Here is a 19348-nt window from a genome sequence, read left to right as displayed (position 1 = left end):
TTTTAAGGATTCATGGTCGTATTTTTAGAGGCGACAATATTATTCTGTTAATTCTTCTCTCCATCAATTTAGATAGACCAACCTTTCTGTTATTACTTACTCAGTATCATTATTTACGAGAATAATCCTTCATTATTATGGACACTAGCAAGGAGTCAAATGTAGCCCCTGATTAGTGCCAGTGCACTAACGAACGCGGGGTTAGATTAGACCAAACGAGGATCGGTGTCACTGGGCATAGAGCCATTTTACTGTCGATTACGTATCGAGTAACACGAACACGATGCGATATTCATCTAAATACGGTTTCTTTGATACCAAATTCATGAATTTTCTTAAAATATTCTTCTATCTATTTCAAAAAATTTAAGTCGCTGAAAAAAGACAATACGATCGTCTACATTTTTGTGGCATCTTTAAAACTCTCCGATAGCCAAAGTTTATCACACGTAGGTAAAGGTCACATAAATACTGCTTTCAAGTTCTGCAAGACCTAATGTAAACAACTATTATTCTTTTGATAAAGAGTTATTTTCTGATAAAATGTCTTGCACTCTACCTTTTGAAGTAAAACATTATGTTAAATCCACGCTATTTCTCTATTTCTGCAGCTCCATACAGACGTTGACATGGAGTCAAACGGGGACCCTGATTGCAACAGGCCGCCTAATGAACAAGAACAAAACGAACATGACGTGTGTGCACTGTGCAGTCTCGGCGGATATTTTGACATCAAGCTGGCTGCTTCAAAAATAATTCGGGGTATTCTCGGCTTTTGGCAGCGTTTTATCGGTCACAGAAGGTGACGAAAATTGTTTCAGGTTAAAAAGTGGCAGTGACGTAGGTACATACGTTTGTCCGTGTTTTGGGCATAGGATCCGAAGTCATGTATGCAAATGGTAATGCCTACATGATGACAACTGTGTTTTACTTATTCATTCTGTGAATGTTGAAAGTTATAGAAGAAAGTCAATAAATGAAAAGCATGATAGTTAATATCATGCTTTTCATTCGGTTAACGCCGCGTCGATCTTTTTAGGTGTCATAGGTGTCCATTTTAGGTTTGGGGACCATTTTACATATTCTTATCCTTCTACTCCTGCCCACATTTCAGATCATTAACTGGTCGAGTTCCGTTAAAACACATGTTATCCCTTGTAAATGTTACATGATTAAAGGAAAATACGTTTTGGCTTGTGTTTAAAAGGGAATACCAGTATATTAAGCTGACTTTAAACAAATAATAAAACGGCGTCAAACACTCGACATCACCATACCATTAGAATACCTTTATCCAGACCAATTCTCTGAAAGTATTCTGTTTTAAAACCTTTTTACGCCAAACCCTATTTAATTGAAAAGGGTCTAATTGTTTTTATTAAAATGGACCTACGTAATATTACATGGACCAAAAATATTTTATTTCAGGTTTCATTCTGTTTTTAATAATGGTTTGAAAGATATTGGAGCAGTTTATGTTTCAGTTATCGTCATAAATTCTTCAGGCTAGAATTGTAATTATGTGATTGTTTGGTATTTGGTACCTAGTTTTTTACGGTTGAATACAAATATATAATTTTCAGTGCTTAAAATACATCAAACGCATATTTTAACTATAATATTGTATACCTTTATTTGATGATAATAAAGGTGATATTAAGGCCATAATTGATACTGAATATTTACTTATTGATTCCAATAAAACCGCTTTGCGTCCGCACATTCACTGATGAAACAAAAACAGGTATGGCAAGGTCAGGCAGCAGCAAGCAGCAAGCTTAGCGACGCGCTCAATTTGCACTTATATGACAGTTTTTATCATAAAGCCCAAACACCTTTGTAGAGTATGCATGACGGAACAGGTGCTATCAAAAGCATTTAAACTTTATGGGGACATCAAATGTAAAGAATTTTTAGCGTTTTTACGGTATTTTTTGGCTGAAAATTCTTAGTACGGCAGTTTGGATGGAATAAATAACTAACTTAATAGATAATGACAAAATTAAAGATTTACTTTACGAAAACGAAAGTCGCGGGCGCCTTCTATCTAGGTCTAGGTACTAAAAATAAAATTATTAATGTAAACAGCGCTAGGTAAGGTCAACAGAAAACTTGAACTGAAATCGTTTGAAGTTTTCTCCGCATTATTCAGGTAGAAAACGAGACAATAAATTTAATAGTAGGTACGCTTATACTTATATTATTTTGTTTTTGAAACACAAAAATATAAAACAAAATTGCCCACCATTACATTTTAATCTGCAAACAAATTTCCCGTGACCCTTAATCGGCCACAACATTAAAGTACTGTCGCATTAATTAAAACATGAAACCATTTTCATTGTGATGCTTCAAGCGTTGCCTTGGTGCATTAATACTGTAAGTAGGTACCTACTTTTTCCTTTGTTTTTCTGAATAAAAGTATTAAATAGTCATCTGTTTTAATAATTCCGACAAAGAAACAAATTAATTTAACAGATATCAATTTAAAAACGTCAAAACTTTTCTCTAATTTAAAATGAACCTTCAAAATGGAATTTTCGATCTAACAATTTGTCATAAAGACCAACTTTGTGACAATCTAAATTCTAAGGTTAATTTGAAATTAATAAAATATAACCCAGTTCTACGTCGAAATGGAAGTTCAGGGACTGAATAAATACTAATACTATGTTATGGGCAATATAAGTACATTAAAGTAACAAGTAACATTAAATCTTTATTGAAAGAAATTGCTTTCATCATAAAAATAAACGTTTACATCGAATCATTCGGATGAATATTTTATTATTGCCGTATTTTTGATCGCGGGATGCGCGTTTGATTATTCAAAGGACGCGCGATAAAGACATCCTGCGACAGACGCGGGCAAAGCCGCGGGCAAATGCTATTTCTAAATAATCCCCTGAGTTTTTCAGGAATACCAGAAACATTATTTTTATCATTGCATAAGTAAACAAAAAGAAAGAGACAAAATAAAAGAAAGACACTATAAAAGCTTAAACATCAGATTGTATTCTTCTAACAAGTTTCAAGCTTGAATTTCATAACTCTTCTTTCGCAAAATATTCAAAATAAAGTTCACTGGTTTAGATAGGGATAGAAGTTTCCCGCAATAAATCTCCCAAATTAATGGCGTGATTCAATCAAATTTGTCAGGTTTATCTCTCTATCTAGGCCCGGGGGTTAGAACTGTCAATTGCGGAGGTTATCAAACTTAGTTTTGGATTTTCACAACTTTAGTATCACGTTAGTTGTTTGAATTTCGCCGCCCGACTATCAGTTTTATCAGAAAGTTGGTATCTTTCCTCAAAAATAAATAAATTACTCACTGAACAAAAGTAAATAAAGTAAATGCTTCTGAAGCGTGATAAATCGTAAATGAGAGCATACAACGTTATTTAAACAAACGTAAGACTAAGCACGTGTTTAGCTGAGTAAGGTTTCATTCGAATACATAAAATGGGGGGCGTTTAAAGGACTTTTCAATTAAATATTATTGTAATTTTGCTGTCTCACGTCATGTCTCTTACGAGTATGTATGAAGTCTAATAATAAAGCTTTTATTAAAAATCTCTGCGGAGAAGGAATGCAGTTTATTAAAAGTAGAGTTCGATGTTAAAATGTTTAAATGAGAGTTAGAGCAACATTGATATTCATTCGCCTTCATTTCCCGCTTCTTATTCAAAATACATAATTTCCTCATTCAGACTTTAGTCGTTGATCATTCTATTCGGAGCGTTGGCAATGTTTTTTTACTTTGATCTTGGCCTTTATAGCACGGACTTGTACCTAGTAGGATTGCAGTTACTTTGTAGCATCAAATGCATTAATTTTTGAAAGAGAGAAAGAAAGAAAAATATTTTTGTGATTTGATTGCATCAAATCTGCGGATTAGCTATTTAAGACGTTTAACATATTACTTACCGGAATAAAATCAATAAGTAGTGTTAAAAGGCTGTGGAGTATATTTCTGAGAGATAGCTAGGCCTGCTGGTAGTGATTATATCCAAGAAGCAATTTAAGAAAACACTCCAAAAGGGCAAAAGCAGTATAATTTGCTCAAGACATAAAACTAGACCGCACAAGAGACAGTAAAAAAGCAACTTCAAAACCAAAAACAATATTAAAAAGTAAAAATCCATAAATATTATCAAAAAAGGATTCCTGGCCAAACTGCCAGCAACAGTAGGTATATAAATCACAATCTAATTAATTGTGATTTCACTAAAACGATACACTAGCTACTTAATTATAATTTGCTTTACTAAACCATACTATTAACGAGGTATTAAATTAATAAATAAACACGTTAAACGTTCTAAAAACGGTATTTTTGCTTTAAACGATTTAAAAACGAATAACAGTTTTAATTGATTAATTGTTTAGCTCAATTAAAACGATAAAATAAAGCTTGTAATTATTACGTTACCTAATAATTTTATCATAAGCATTGATTGCTATATTACGTTCAATTTAAGGAAGTTTCCCTACTTAATAATAACGATAACCTTATCATCATGAATCACACTAAAGACTGGGGTATATTATAAAGGCTCAGACGTACGCTAGTCTGATGTTATCTAGTTAGGTCTTATTTACTACAATGTCTACCTTATCAATGTTTGCAATTTTGATACTAACCATACCTAAGTAGTCGTCAAATAATGTGATAGAATTCTCTCAAAATGGTTACACAATAAAATAATTTTGTTAGTAACGCTAGCTGGGAAATCAATTGCGTCAAAATCCCAATTAAATAGGAAACAAAACAACGCACGTCATAAATCATGGTGCCATTTTAATTGGTGAAAAGCAAATACAGTAAGTACGAATATTCAGTGTTCATAATTTAAAAAACCTTTACGTCGAAAGTTAAATGAAAAAGTTACGAGGCCCATAAAACGCTGCGCTTGTTTAGCGAGAACAAAAGATTTATCACCAATATCCGAATGTTTTGCGAAGACGTAACGAAAAATGGGCGAGATGTCCCCAATAACGAGTCTATGGACGGCCCTAGGGACGGGCACATAAAACCGGAATGATCGCGAGCAAATCGGCCATTTTAGTGATGTCTCAACGCTTGCGCACGGTCATTTGTCATCGCAGTCGGATGGGATAACTTTTTGTACGGACCGCTGACTCCATCCCAACTTTTGTAAGGAAATCGAGCCTCATTATCGCGTCCGACACTAATGCGATCTTTACTGTTGCCACTAATCATCTCATTTGCGCATTTAAACTCGAGGGGAGTTTAAGTTACGACGAAAGGATGAAATGGGTCATCATAATCGAAGATATTCATATCTCTTTCAAATAACTTTATTGGGTTTTAGCTCAGAATCACATCACGTGTCACATAATAATAAATCTAAAATGTAGATTTAAAAAATGTTTAAATATTAACTTATTAAGAAACACGCACATATTTTTAATTCATAATAACAGTTGTTACATAAATTAAAATTAATTATAGTCTATAGACGTCCACATCACAGGTGATCTTAAATTTCGATTAAAAACATAGTTCAACCTCCAAAAAAAAATTAAGGTCACAAAAATCATAACTATTCAAAAGATAAAACACTTGACCGAATTGACTTTAGCGAATTTTCAAAGACGCAATTTTATTGCTAATAATCTAGATTCTATCTATACGAACCACAACGGCGCCAGCCATCAAAAAATATTTTATCTCTTTATCAACTAGAAGATTGATATTAGAGATTGCTATTTTTTATCTAGATGTAATAAGTTTATTACACTACGTAATTTATTGTAAAACACTCAACGAGAGTAAATATTTTCCTGCTCTTTGTAGGTAATCGGTTGAAAATACCTACAATCCGATTAAAACATGAATTGCATGTTAGCCTATTAGCGACATAATGATGAATGTAAAAATAACCACAGCGCACATATGCGTTTATATTTTATTTTATATTGCAGATTTTGTTCGGGAATATTTAAGCCGCCTCCTGCGGCCAATAAATTTGGATAAAACAATTTCATCCGACTGGAATCGCACCCCAAACTATGCGGCTTACCTCATAAATCCTGATTACCCCTCGGCTGAAAGAATGAATCAATAGATTATCGCCAATAATGTTTATTGAACAAATAGCTAGGGGCATATTCTCTGAAGGAAATAGGCCTTTTGTAATTGGAGATTGCGCTCTTTCAGGAAGGTTCGGCCTACAAGGAATGTGAAGGTACCTATACAATTTGCAAAGATGCGCAAATTAGGTATAATAAATACACTGGACAGTTTTCTATTTCTACTTCTTTTCTGAGTGGTTTTCTAAAAACGGAGGTCTGATACGAATTTAGTACAAATACTCGATTTTTCTAGTAAAACGGACAAGTTTGTTATTGCTGTTATTGACATAATATTTTCCTCAAAAAGCTCCATTTTCAGTTGGTGCACTGTTACAAACAGTTTTTTAAAAAGAGCTTAGTAGTGAAAAAACAATGACTGATAAACATTTAGAAATTTGTTTTAGGCTACATTTTTTTTAAGATTGATGATACGTCCAGGAAAAAATCAAAGTACAAGATGACAACAAAATATTTACCAAAAACAAATCAATCAATCAAGATTTGAGCAATTCGTTATATTTCTGAATGTGAAATCAGAAAGACTGAGTAAGTTTATAATTTTTCATTTCAGATAATATGGCCCAGATTTGGGCAAGAATGTTGTTATTCAATTCATAAAGTTAATGAAACCCATAAATTATGGTAGCTATTTATTGCTCTTAAGTGCGACTTACGTGACCATTATAATTTTACGGTTCACATGCAACGTTAATACTGTCACAGACTTCGTGTGCATTAACTCATATATGTTCACCGCAATGGTTAAGCTTTGATATTGCTATTATTCAATAAATGATGCTAATGAGAATTAAAAGGAAAGTTTAATATTGCTCTTTTCTCAACATTACTAAAAAACTAAAAGTACTTATTTATTCTTTTACGGCAACTCGCTAAAGAGTTTGTTAAAGAGGGAAACAATATTAAAACATAACTGCTTTACGTTATGACCGTGGAATTCCCGATGCCTGAATATTTATGTTTTCCATATTTATGTGCACGAAATTAAAAATTGTGGGACTCTTTCATAACAAAAGTTCCAATAACTCAGTTACAATGTCATTCGCAAATGTATGCAAAAAGGTGCGATGTTGAATGCAACATAAGTATGTGTAGGTTAGGTATTATGAAAAAATGTTATGAACTTTGATAAGAAGAACACCTGGTTACTGACTGATGTGTCTTCCGGCTTATTAACCCACCATAAGTATTTTATTCAAGAGCCACTTCAATTTTGGTGCAAACTTGATATTATTATTTACGATACTATCTGTGCATGTAGTTTGGCAAACAGATTTGAAAATCACTTATCCACGCGATAATAACCTTTTTAATATAAACAAACACTAAATGCATTTTGTCAATTGTCCTTTATTATGGTTCAAAGTAAATATTATAATACATATTACATAGTGGTTTTTACCAACCAAATTTACGATAGGAAATTAAAACATTTCCCGTTACTTTCGCGGGAATGAATCGAACAGATATTAAATTTAATGCTGTGGTTGAATGAGTACTTCAGTGCATTTCAAATGGGTCATCATCGATATTCATCACAGAGCTATTGAATCAAATAGGGCCATAATTGAACACGCCGTGGCTCGGCGCTGGGCGACCGCGGAAAAACTCTGGGCGTTTTAAAGTGATGAATAACGGACGCGATACATTTTTAATGCGACAAAATTATTTTTCGGACGTAATAAATTTTCATTCTGACGAGGTAAATGGCGAATAGTTATACTCGTATGTTCACATAGACAGCTGCGTGTAAAATGCATAATCAAAGTTTTAGGAGTAATAAGAATTTTATATGCTATTATCAAGTTATAGCTGGTATTTGAACTGCAGCACCAACCAAATTTATATTCTAATATCATAAATCTTTTGCTCCATTTTTTAAATTATAATTTCTGTCTGCGCGTTAAACCGCAGAGTTTTGATAGGTATGAACTCGTAGAGAGAAATTGGATCTAGAAGAAAGAGTTTACAAAAAACTTAAAAGATGAAATTTTCCTATGATAACTCCTATGAAATTCATCATTTACCTGTTCCTGTGACAGACTTCAATCTCGTGAGCGTCAGAAGTCAAGTAGGTACCTAGGTAGTTAAAATATAATGCTAAAAGATCCATCTTGTAAGTAAACTACCAAGTCTAATCATAAAGCTAAGTATACCTGCTCATTAATTTAAAGAGTTATAATTACATACAACACAGTTATCTCTTATATCACCGGTTACAGTTACGGTTGGTATACTTGCAGTGTTGTATACAGTATCGTTCTTATGTAACAATGACCAATTCACAGCGGTAAAATGCGGTTTCTCGGTCTATTCTCAGTCTAACCTTTAAAAAAGTTGTTATTGTCGCATGCTCGTGTTTACGATACACCGTGCGTTTTTCCGAATATAACATCAATGAGGAGCAACGTCAGCCGTGGGCGCTTGGCCCGACGCCCGGATGCCACGCCTCGAGCTATAAACAACACGTAAATAAAACGGTCAAGAGCGAATTTCATTCTAGAAACGGTAATTGATACCTATCGGTAATCGACCTCTTATAGCAAAATGTAGATAACACCACGTTGGGCTGCAAAGTTTGGATACTTGGAAGAGTGCCTAATTCACATTTTCTAGTTTGGAGCCCGGCTCCAAGTAGTCTTTTGTTAATATTTGTGGGTCGGGCACATTTTTAAGCTAGTATATTGAATAAAAAGATTTGTGGCCAGTTCTTTACTAAACTATTCTTTATAAACTTATTTGGATTGTTTATTTTCAACTAATTGTTTTGTTATTTTGGTAAGGTATTGTTATTTAAATCTTACTTTGTCCTAAAATGTAATCAGCATTCGTGTCTGGCAGTACCCTGATAACATAATGTAAAGTTATTGAGACTTTGTAAACATTAATGTATCATACCACATGTGACGTGATGACATCAAGAGCCAATGATTTATTATAGTACGCACAGGTTGGAGCCAGTTTTTTAAAAAACACACCTGGAAATTTCCAGGCGCTGGTGAACCTAGAGAATTGATATTGTATTATTTTTGCACGTGCGTATGTAAACAAAATGTAAAACTTATTCGGGGGTTAAGAAACAGTAGGTAGGTAGGTATTTATAACGAAAAATAATTCATTTAGAATGAATGAAACACCAATAAACGCTCGCGCATAGTTACAATAATGTTAAACTTTCATCCAACAACACCGTCGACTGTGTTTTATAGCCAATAACGTATCATGAATTTATTCCTCGTAATTCTCGTAAACGCGACCACCTTGGCACAGGGCCGGATCTACCTATGGGCTGATTGGGCTGCAGCCCAGGGCCCCGGGGTTACAAGGGGCCCCCAGATCCCGCTAAAAAGTAGGCAATAATTGAAAAAAAAAAAGGTCTGTAAAGTCGGTTTACGGATGATATTTTTACGTGACAACGTCATAAGAAAATATTGATTAAAAATTGCATACTAAATTTTTAAGATTTTTTTTAAATTGTTTTTTCTTCCAATTACTTCTTGTAAAGAAAACGTAATAACTTTTAAACTAAGAGGTAGGTATCCTGATAAAATAAAAACAGTAATAATGCTAAATAACCGGCGATACTAAAAAAATACATAAAATACTCAGAAAATGGCAACAAATAATAAAAAAATGATACATTTTGAGAAAAATCTGCATTTTAATTCGTGTTTTTTTGGTTATTTGATAAATTTCTCCAAAGAATGCCCCCATAACAGATTGTTTTTATTACTTTGTGTTATTCTTTATCGTATTACTTTTGTAAACCTAAAAATAGCCTGTCTCTATCCCTATCACAATGTTTGCAATGATCGTTTGAACTAAGCCTCTCCGGGCGCGCCATTCAACGCTTCGTTAACAACGAAACTGAAAGTGGCTCTAGATTTGTAATTTTGATAAAAACAAGTGACATTTCAAATAAAAACAAAAGATTTCGAAGTAAAATAAGCATTTTAGTTAAAATTAAAATTGTCTCTACCTGTAGCGGAGAATAATGTGGTGGCAGGCCTTTGTTCAAACGATCATAGTAAATGATGTGATAGGGATAGAGACTTCCGATTTTTGGTTTTACAAAATTAATACGATAGAGAATAATACAAAGTAATAAAAACCACCTGTTATGGGGGCATTTTTTGGATAAATTTATCAAATAACCAAAAAAACACGAATTTAAAAGCAGATTTTTTTCAAAAAGTATATTTTTTATTATTTGTTGGCATTTTATGTATTTTTTTAGTAACGCCTGTTATTTTGCATTGTTCCTGTTTTTATTTTATCAGGATATACCTCTTAGCTTAAAAGTTATTACGTTTTCTTTACAAGAAGTATTAATTGGCAGAAAAAAAAATTGTATAAATTTTTTCTTATGACGTTGTCACGTACAAATATCGTCCGTAAACCGACGCGACTTTACAGACAACTATTTTTTTTTTTTTTTTTTTTCAAATTATTGCCTACTTTTTAGCGGGATCTGGGGGCCCCTTGTAACCCCGGGGCCCTTACGTTACCTAACGTAAGTAATTGGCAGAAAAAAAATTAAAAAAAATCTCAAAAATTTTTTGGCCTCTTTTTTGTCGATAAAAATAGGTCTAGTTTCACCTATTTTCATATGTGCACTTTATCGTGACTCACACTGTATGTATAAAAATAATATATCATTATACACTCGCGAGCAAAAATATGGAATCACTTACATGAAGTTGTTTCCACGCGATCTTGTGTACTAACGAATTTGTTAATAACAAAAAAAGTGGCACCATTTTAAAGATTAAACTTTTAACTTTAAATTGATACCAAATTTATTTAAATCACACCAGTATTTAAAAAGATATCCCGCCTGATGTGAAAAGTAAGGAAAAAGACATGTATCAACTGTTTGATACGTCGCGAGTTGCGGCCTATTTACCGCATATAAAAGCACGTGTTTTCGGTTTTTTGCTTTCACACGTTGATCCATACACATTATTACACATATCCGCTTCTTTTGACACTTTACCTGGGATTCTACACTTTCAGAAGCAGCACAAATCGTTGCACTATTGCAAGAAGGGCTCAGCCAGCGGGCTGTCGCATGTCAGCCCCACATAAGCCAGTCCTGGGTTTCGAAAGTTTTAAGACGCTTTTGGGAGACTGGTGGCTTTATCCCGAGACCAAGTTCTGAACAGCGCCGGTGCACATTGCAGAGGGATGACCGTTTTTTCATGTCAACCTCTCTATGAAATCGTCATTTGACTGGTATCGACGTCCAGCAAGACCTCAGAAATGTTCATAGGATAGCTGTTAGCGAGTGGACAGTTCGTCTAAGATATAAGCAATAGAATTTGACTCCAAAAAGGCCTGCCACAGGCTCGAAACTGACGGCAGGTCACCGATAAGCACGCTTTCAATTAGCTCGCACTTATTTTGATGGGAAGGCGAATAATGGAGGCGAGTTTTGTTCTCCGATGAATGCAGATTGTGTTTGCAGTGCAGCAGTCGAAGAGGTCGGGTCTATGAGGAGCGATTTGTGCAGTGCTGGTTCGCTTAAACAGTGGCTTATGGGGGTGGCTTGCTCGACTTTCCATCAAGATGTGTACGAGCAAATTTAAAGCGTGCTTATCGGTGACCTGCCGTCAGTTTCGAGCCTTTGGCAGGCCTTTTTGGAGTCAAATTCTATTGCTTATATCTTAGACGAACTGTCCACTCGCTAACAGCTATCCTACGAACATTTCTGAGGTCTTGCTGGACGTCGATACCAGTCAAATGACGATTTCATAGAGAGGTTGACATGAAAAAACGGTCATCCTTCTGCGATGTGCACCGACGCTGTTCAGAACTTAGTCTCGGGATAAAGCCACCAGTCTCCCGAAAGCGTCTTAAAACTTTCGAAACCCTGGACTGGCTTATGTGGGGCTGACGTGCGACAGCCCGCTGGCTGAGCCCTTCTTGCAATAGTGCAACGATTAGTGCTGCTTCTGAAGGTGTAGAATCCCAGGTAAAATGTCAAAAGAAGCGGAGATGTGTATGGATCAACGTGTGAGAGCAAAAATCCGAAAACACGTGCTTTTATATTATATTAGTAAATAGGCCGCAACTCGCGACGTATCAAACAGTTGATACATGTCTTTTTCCTTACTTCTTCACATCAGGCGGGATATCTTTTTAAATACTGGTGTGATATAAATGAATTTGGTATCAATTTAAAGTTAAAAGTTTAATCTTTACAATGGTGCCACTTTTTTTGTTACTAACAAATTCATTAGTATACAAGATTGCGTGGAAACAACTTCATGTAAGTGATTTCATACTTTTGCTCGCGAGTGTAGAAACAGTTTTTTGGCATGGCTATTAGTTGAGTACTAAGATAGGCCCCCAAGTAGTTTCAGCCCAGGGCCCCACAAATTCACGATCCGGCCCTGCCTTGGCCGACAGTGCATATAGTTTTATCTTTATAAACTTGTAGGTGCACTCACTTACTTCCACGTGCAACGTCTTGGGCTTACTTACTACCGACCGCGAGCTTGAATTCTGCGTTAACCTTGGTTTTCATTAGAGTATATTCATGCTAATATTTGAACAAAACGTTTGAACGGAAAAATTGTACAAACAGTGCAAAAAAATAAAGTTTATATAGGTTCAAGTTTATATAAATTATGCAAGTTTTAATTTTACATTTATCTTTATACTTTTTTACCTACGCTGAAGGTATTCGTTAGTTTTATTAAAGTTATTTTAAATATACATTATTATTTAATAAAGTTTTTCATAAATAAAATAGTACACCTCTTAAGAAAAGTGAATAATTTTTTACTTACCACATAGATTCACGAAAAATATTACAACAAAACCAGAAACCAGGAATTTACACATCTTCGCAACACTTAAGACTTTCTTCGGCTAAAAATTCTTAAAAATCTATTACTTTTACACAAGATAAAATCTAAGTTAGTTTTTTAGTTAATTACATCACTACAAACTAGTGTCTTACACTTTGCATTAAAGCAAAAACTTTTTAATTTCGTGTTCGAACACGTACACAAAGTTCTTGCAAGGAGACGTCTACTCCTCTCCACACGTACGAATCAACTAGTTTTGAAAATGAACGAACGAACAGCACCTTTCAACGTGGGGTGTTCGAGAAATTGGAGGGAAAAGGGAAAACGAACGAGTGAGTAGTAAATGAGTGAGTCGTTAATAACTGACGACAAGTCAAAGAGATTATAATAATAATATTTTATTTACTGCGAATTGAGTCCCGGACCCGAAGCTGCGGAGTAATGACGATGACGTCGATGACGATGGATGATACTTTTGCATGATTCTAAATACGAATTAGTTCCTATATTAAGTTTTGAAAAACTATTTCAAATAATTATCTTTTTAAATATTTTTAATAGTAACATGTAACAATAAAAAATCTAAGATCTTTGATCGGAACAGCTGATTGTCAACTTGTCAATCAAGTGTCAACCCGGGTGTATGGTGAACTGTCCAGTGTTGCCAGAAGGTTACTTTTGTAACCTTTTAGGTTACTTTTGAACTGCATTGGTTACTTTTAGGTTACACTAATGAAAAGGTTACTTTTAGGTGATTTTTCAGAAATTGTAGAATTAACTTTTACAGGTTATACAGTAAAAATATTAATAGTGACAATTTAAAAATTATGTCATAAACTGCATTTAAACATGAATTTGATGTATTATTTGTTAAAGACAATGAGTTTTAGCAAATGTTTTTTTGATAATAAAACGCAAATCCATGAAACGGTTTTATACGACCGGTCACTTTTCGGTCTCCATGGAATGGTCAAAATTTCGAATTTAACCATCCATGAACAACCTTACACAATCGCTCCGCACCCCCCCCCCCCCCCCCCCCCCCGTATGAAGGTTACTTTTTATTCAAAAAGGTTACATTTTTTTATATTTCTGGTAATTTCTGACAAGACCCGACTGGCAACACTGGAACTGTCACTACTGTCAGACTAAAAAAGCCCAAAATCAAAAACATGTTAAAATTTAATTTGTAACATAAGTTGTTGACTTATTTTGTGAAAAAGATGTTATAATAAGTGACTGGTTAAAACCTAGCAAGTGTTCGATCCATTATCCAAGGCTGCTAATAATAACATAACCTAAAATGGCTACAAAGATACTGAGGGCTCTTTTGCGTACAAAACCATCATCGGTTATGATAAAGAGATTCGAAAATACTGAAAAAACAGTGACAGTGTATGACCCTTTTGGAAATAAGCCATCGAAAGACAAAACAACGTATTTACAGGTTATAAAAATGTTCGAGGAACGAGACACAAGACGAAGAGGTCATGTCGAATTTATTTACGCCGCTATGGCTAGAATGAAGGAGTTTGGTGTACAAAAAGACCTAGAAGTTTATAAGGCTTTAATAGACGTGTTACCCAAAGGAAAATTTATTCCTACAAACATTTTCCAGGCTGAGTTCATGCATTATCCAAAACAGCAACAGTGTGCTGTCGATTTGTTAGAACAAATGGAGGACAATGGTATGGTATAACACACCATTGCTTTTACTAAATATTTCATAATTGTTATCTAATTTTTATGAAAATTTTCAGGAGTAATGCCAGACAGTGAGGTAGAACAAATGCTTCTAAATATATTTGGTAGGCGAGGTATTCCATTAAGAAAATTCTGGAGAATGTTATATTGGATGCCTAAATTCAGGAATCTTACCCCGTGGTATCTTCCACCAGAATTGCCAAATGATACTCTGGAATTGGCAAGGTTGGCAATACAAAGAATCACTTCTGTCGACCCTGGCACAGCTGTAGATGTCTGGCAGGTGACATATTACTTATTATAATACAATATTAATTTTTTTTTATAAATAATAAAATAATCTTTTTCATTAATGTTAGACAGAAGAAATAGAAGCATCGCTAGACAAGACATGGATAGTGTCTGGTCAGAGTGACAGCCAAAAGGTTTTGCTAGAGGAACAGCCACCAGATGAAGCTCTAGTCATAAAGGGGCCTTATCAAGTCTACTTGAGGGATCAAGCAGTAACCTACTTCACTCTTCTAGGAAAAATTAGAGAGGAAATAAAAGATGATACTGACCCTGATGGTAAGTGCTAACAGCTTAGAAGTAATTATAAAATGTTTTATTGAAATATTTTATCCCAGCACAAGCAAATCGGAGACTTTGGTGCTCATTTGATTACCTGTCTACAATGCTGTATTGCCTTCTTACACTGTAATTAATTCGTGTAAATATTTTATTCCAGATGTTTCCAACATTGAAAAGCCTCCAGGTATACCTGGCATAGGAAGTACAAAGTTACCATCTGTCAAGTGCACTGTTCATGAACAAGATGATGGTACCATTGTTGCAATTTGTGCTACTGGTATGTGATTTTTGTTATTACATATTACTGATATAAGGCTTTTTGGCTCTACGTGCCTTATATCAGTAAAATTAGACAAAGATCTAATCTTAGTTTACACTTTGAGGTAGCAAAAAATCCAATTTAGTAGGAAGAGGTAAAAAAGGAGGCTATATCTCACAAGATATTCTTTAAAAATCCATTGAGTCACCAATACTAATAGTGTAAACCAATGGTTAATGGACACTTTTATTCCAGGTACTTCATCAAGGGATTCTCTACTATCATGGATTAGATTACTGGAAAAAAATGGAAACCCAGTTTTATCTAGAATACCTGTAATATTCACACTAACTGCACCTCCTTCGGATATATCAATACAAGAAACTCAGCCTCAAAAAGATGAAAGTAATGTTAGTTAACTGCTAGTGCAATGTGCATTTTATTGTGAAATGTAAATAAATGTTATAGTTAATTACATATTTTTATTTACTTTCCTAGAAAGCATAATTGAACTGCTTAGATAACTGTTATAATAATTATACTACTTTATATACAAATTCACTTATTAGACTATATTTACATGCCTATTTATACAAATAGTAACAGTTCTATAATACACAACTAGAGAACACTGAACACAGTTCATAAATCTGGTGGTAAACTCTAGAATTATGTCCATTCATAATCCTCGTCAACGTCGAAGGATATGGTGCCCCACTGTCAGGTGATGTTGTGCCAGTCAGCTTGGGGGAGCAGGTACGACTCATTGTCGCTGCGGACAACGGACACTCCTGCTCCAAAGTATGGTATGACATAGGCTGAACCATCAGATGGTCCTACAACCTGCAACAGAAATTTTGTGATTGATTTCCTCTTATAATTATATTGAACTATTAAAAATAAAACAGGTCCTAGCTAAATATCTATGCTAACAGAATTCATATTTATTTATGAGGGTTACTGATTTTTTCCAATTACATAACAGACCAGAAAGTGTAAAAGTAAGTTGGAATGTTTGATACAATAAATGTAAAATAACTAACCTGAGCAGCTATAAGAATAATGTCAAGAAGTTGGCCAATAAACATAAATCCCAATGTGCAGAGCTTAGCCAGCCCAACTCCTGGATAGCCGAGGTAGAACCGATCCAGGCCAAACATGCCCAAAAACACTGACAGCAACAGTGCTATCTCCAAAGAGTATCCATTTCTGTAAAAAAAAAACAACTTTTCAAAGAACTTCAACCTTAACATCTAATTGGATTCTCATAGGCAGAATACACTACTTCACTATGTATCAGATGAAATTGTAAGAGATAAATAAGTGAAAAACAAACTTACGTCCATTTGCATGGGAGTTTCTTTTTGAATGTTGAACTATTTGTCTCCTTACAAATGATTAGGTCTGCTGCTATACATTGTACTGCAAGGAAATCATCCATTAGAATTTGTGTTTCATTTTTTCATCTACTAATAACACGTTTTAAGAAAGAAATTAAGTATATACCCTCAGCTTCTCCTTCAGACGGTATCTTTTCACCCTTTGTACACCCGCGGTACTGCTGCGTGTCAGGATCTATAGGGTTTATACTCGGATCTGGACAAATGTACTGTCCTAATCGCAATGTGCTGCAGTCCACAGCCTCGATTTTATCACTCTTTGCTTCATCAGAAGCATCTATACATGCCATGAGCAGTAAAAATATTTGTACAAAACAAGCAAACTCCTTACGAGACATGGCTCCAGCTTCCTAACACCTAAGATCTAACCTTGTCTCATAAATGTACACATATGTTGCTTATATTTGGAATTACGATAATGTATAAAAACAAAGCGTTATATTTTATGAATAATTTGATGAGTATTAAATTAAATTTTATAGTTCGTCTCGCTCGCTCAACACAAATTTTTTCGAAATTTTTGACAAATGACAGTAATGACATTGACAATTGATGACATTTGTTGTTTTTTTTTATTTAATTTTTTTTTATTAGTTTTACTATTTTGGACCGAGGTTTGATTGCCGTAAAGGTCATAGCACACCTATTAACTTGAAAAGGGGTCGTCACCGTATCAAGTAGACTAGAGAGGCGGTCTAGACTAGATCCATTCAGTATTATTTGTATGAAACTTCTTACTGCACCGCACCCTAATCCAGAATCGTAACTTAGGCAATCAACAAGCTCACTAACCAATCTCGTTCAAATGGTGCAAATCCCAAAGAATACACTGTCTGATTTTAGTGGAACTTGATTTCCGTCTACTGGAGTCCACTAATTACACTGCCGACTGCTTGTAGTTGTAAGCTCGCAACATAAATTTACTTTTGATTACAAAGCAAACGCATCCTCTGTAAAAAAAGTAAATCACCAGTAGATTTTCCAAATCGATAGGATTTCCAATGGGCATCAGTGCAATGCGCTAACCTAAGGCGCCAACTCAATGACTATCAAACTCGAAACGTTTTAAAGGAATCATCTTTAAAGTTGAAAAGTATTAATTTAATAGCTGTGATAAAATAGAATAAAATCAAAAACGAGCTTTGATAGTACTCCGACCCTACTTTTTATAGTGGGTAGATGATAAATAGACAAGTCTCGAACGCAAGGTCTGGGGTTCGATTCCCAGTCGGAGCATTTTTTAACGATTTTGATATATTTTCCGGATCGTCGTCGTGCTTAGACGAGGTATTAAGTACCTAAGCTTTTAAAAAAATTACAGAACACAAAAGTTTCACAATTTGAAATATACAAAAAAAATCCATAAAAGCCTCACCATGTTCGAACAAATTGAGATTTTAGGCATCTAGTGATAAAAATAGTGAACAGCGAACTTTTAAGGGCTGTTTTTGCACTGGAAATTGACTGACACTCGGGAATGTCGACTCTTTAATTGATTGAGAGCTCTCCACGTCGCGACGCCACTCAACTTTTTTAGCAGAGCTTTTTGTTTCGAGTAGATTTCCGCTCGGACGAGTTAATAATGAATAGTGCCCAGAATTCAATTTATCTAGACAGAAACACAGGCCTTTTAAAACTTAGACGATGTACTTACCTCTAACTAATGGCATTAATATACATAATTACAATATTAGGGGTTGGTACTACCAACCCCTTTTATTTATTAACGAGTTAATGCCCAGCTATGGTTGGTAGATAACTCGATCAGTTTCTAAAACCGTTAAGTAATGATAATTGAAACTGATTTACTTGTAGAAACTTATACTTATTTAGGAAATAAAGAAAAATGATTCCAAAAAGAAACATGATAAAGCAGAGGTAAAATTACGAAAGAAAACAAAAATCTTGCAATTTGGACTTTATGTTGTTAATTAGCGACAGAAAAGGGGGCCTAATTATGGAAGGAGGTTGTAACGCCCCAACTGGCAAGGTGTGCCGTCAGCTTAATTGCGCCACGACTAATGTTCTCATTACGGGAACAACAACTTTTGTTTACTTCCAACTGAATTGTCTTTTCTTATACCTTTGCCTTATTGTACTGTAATTTTCTGACACACCCTGTAGGTAGGTAATTAGGTATTTTGGTTTGCCACGAATTAATTAATATTGCGTCAAAGTTAACTAAGTAACTACACTTACCAAGCAACTTAAACTTTTGTTGCATTACTTTAATTACAACAATAAAGATCGTGTTATTTTTATAAACCGGCGAATATGTCGATCCATGTCGTTATTTCAAATATACGCCTATTGAACGATAATGCTTTGCTGAACAAAAAAATACCTACCTAATAAAATGTTTTTGAACTGTTAGGTACTTCCGTTTTAACGACTTATATACCTGCTTTATATATTTTTGGCTACACCGTAGTCAGGCCCGTAATCAATAATTTTATCGTCGTCTCATTAGTGAAGGGAAACTT

At 34.5% G+C, this 19348-nt stretch overlaps 3 protein-coding genes across 3 annotated transcripts in view; 1 reads left to right on the top strand and 2 right to left on the bottom strand.

The window, feature by feature from the left end:
• LOC135074571 (uncharacterized) overlaps positions 1-13191 on the bottom strand; it is a 31700-nt gene extending 18509 nt beyond the window's left edge. The window contains exon 1 of the mRNA XM_063968909.1: positions 12912-13191. Coding sequence (XP_063824979.1) covers positions 12912-12966 — 55 coding nt within the window. The 5' untranslated portion in view covers positions 12967-13191. The remainder of the gene's footprint in view (positions 1-12911) is intronic.
• An 875-nt stretch (positions 13192-14066) lies between these two features.
• Positions 14067-15937, top strand: LOC135074569 (evolutionarily conserved signaling intermediate in Toll pathway, mitochondrial-like). The gene is made up of 5 exons (XM_063968907.1): positions 14067-14620; positions 14693-14919; positions 14996-15203; positions 15364-15483; positions 15721-15937. Exons 1-5 carry the CDS (start codon positions 14236-14238, stop codon positions 15882-15884), a joined length of 1104 nt encoding a protein of 367 aa, XP_063824977.1. The 5' UTR covers positions 14067-14235; the 3' UTR covers positions 15885-15937.
• On the bottom strand, positions 15928-17377 carry LOC135074570 (TM2 domain-containing protein CG10795-like). Its single transcript, XM_063968908.1, has 4 exons — positions 16972-17377; positions 16806-16887; positions 16509-16674; positions 15928-16308 (listed from the first exon to the last, which is right to left on the bottom strand). The coding sequence occupies exons 1-4, from the start codon at positions 17201-17203 to the stop codon at positions 16186-16188; spliced, it is 603 nt and encodes a 200-aa protein (XP_063824978.1). The 5' UTR covers positions 17204-17377; the 3' UTR covers positions 15928-16185.
• Positions 17378-19348: the final 1971 nt, after the last annotated feature.

This window comes from Ostrinia nubilalis, chromosome 9, assembly GCF_963855985.1.
Source record: "Ostrinia nubilalis chromosome 9, ilOstNubi1.1, whole genome shotgun sequence".
Taxonomy (NCBI): domain Eukaryota; kingdom Metazoa; phylum Arthropoda; class Insecta; order Lepidoptera; family Crambidae; genus Ostrinia; species Ostrinia nubilalis.
The sequence above is the reverse complement of the archived record's forward strand: the minus strand, read 5'-3'. Positions and strand labels throughout refer to the sequence as shown.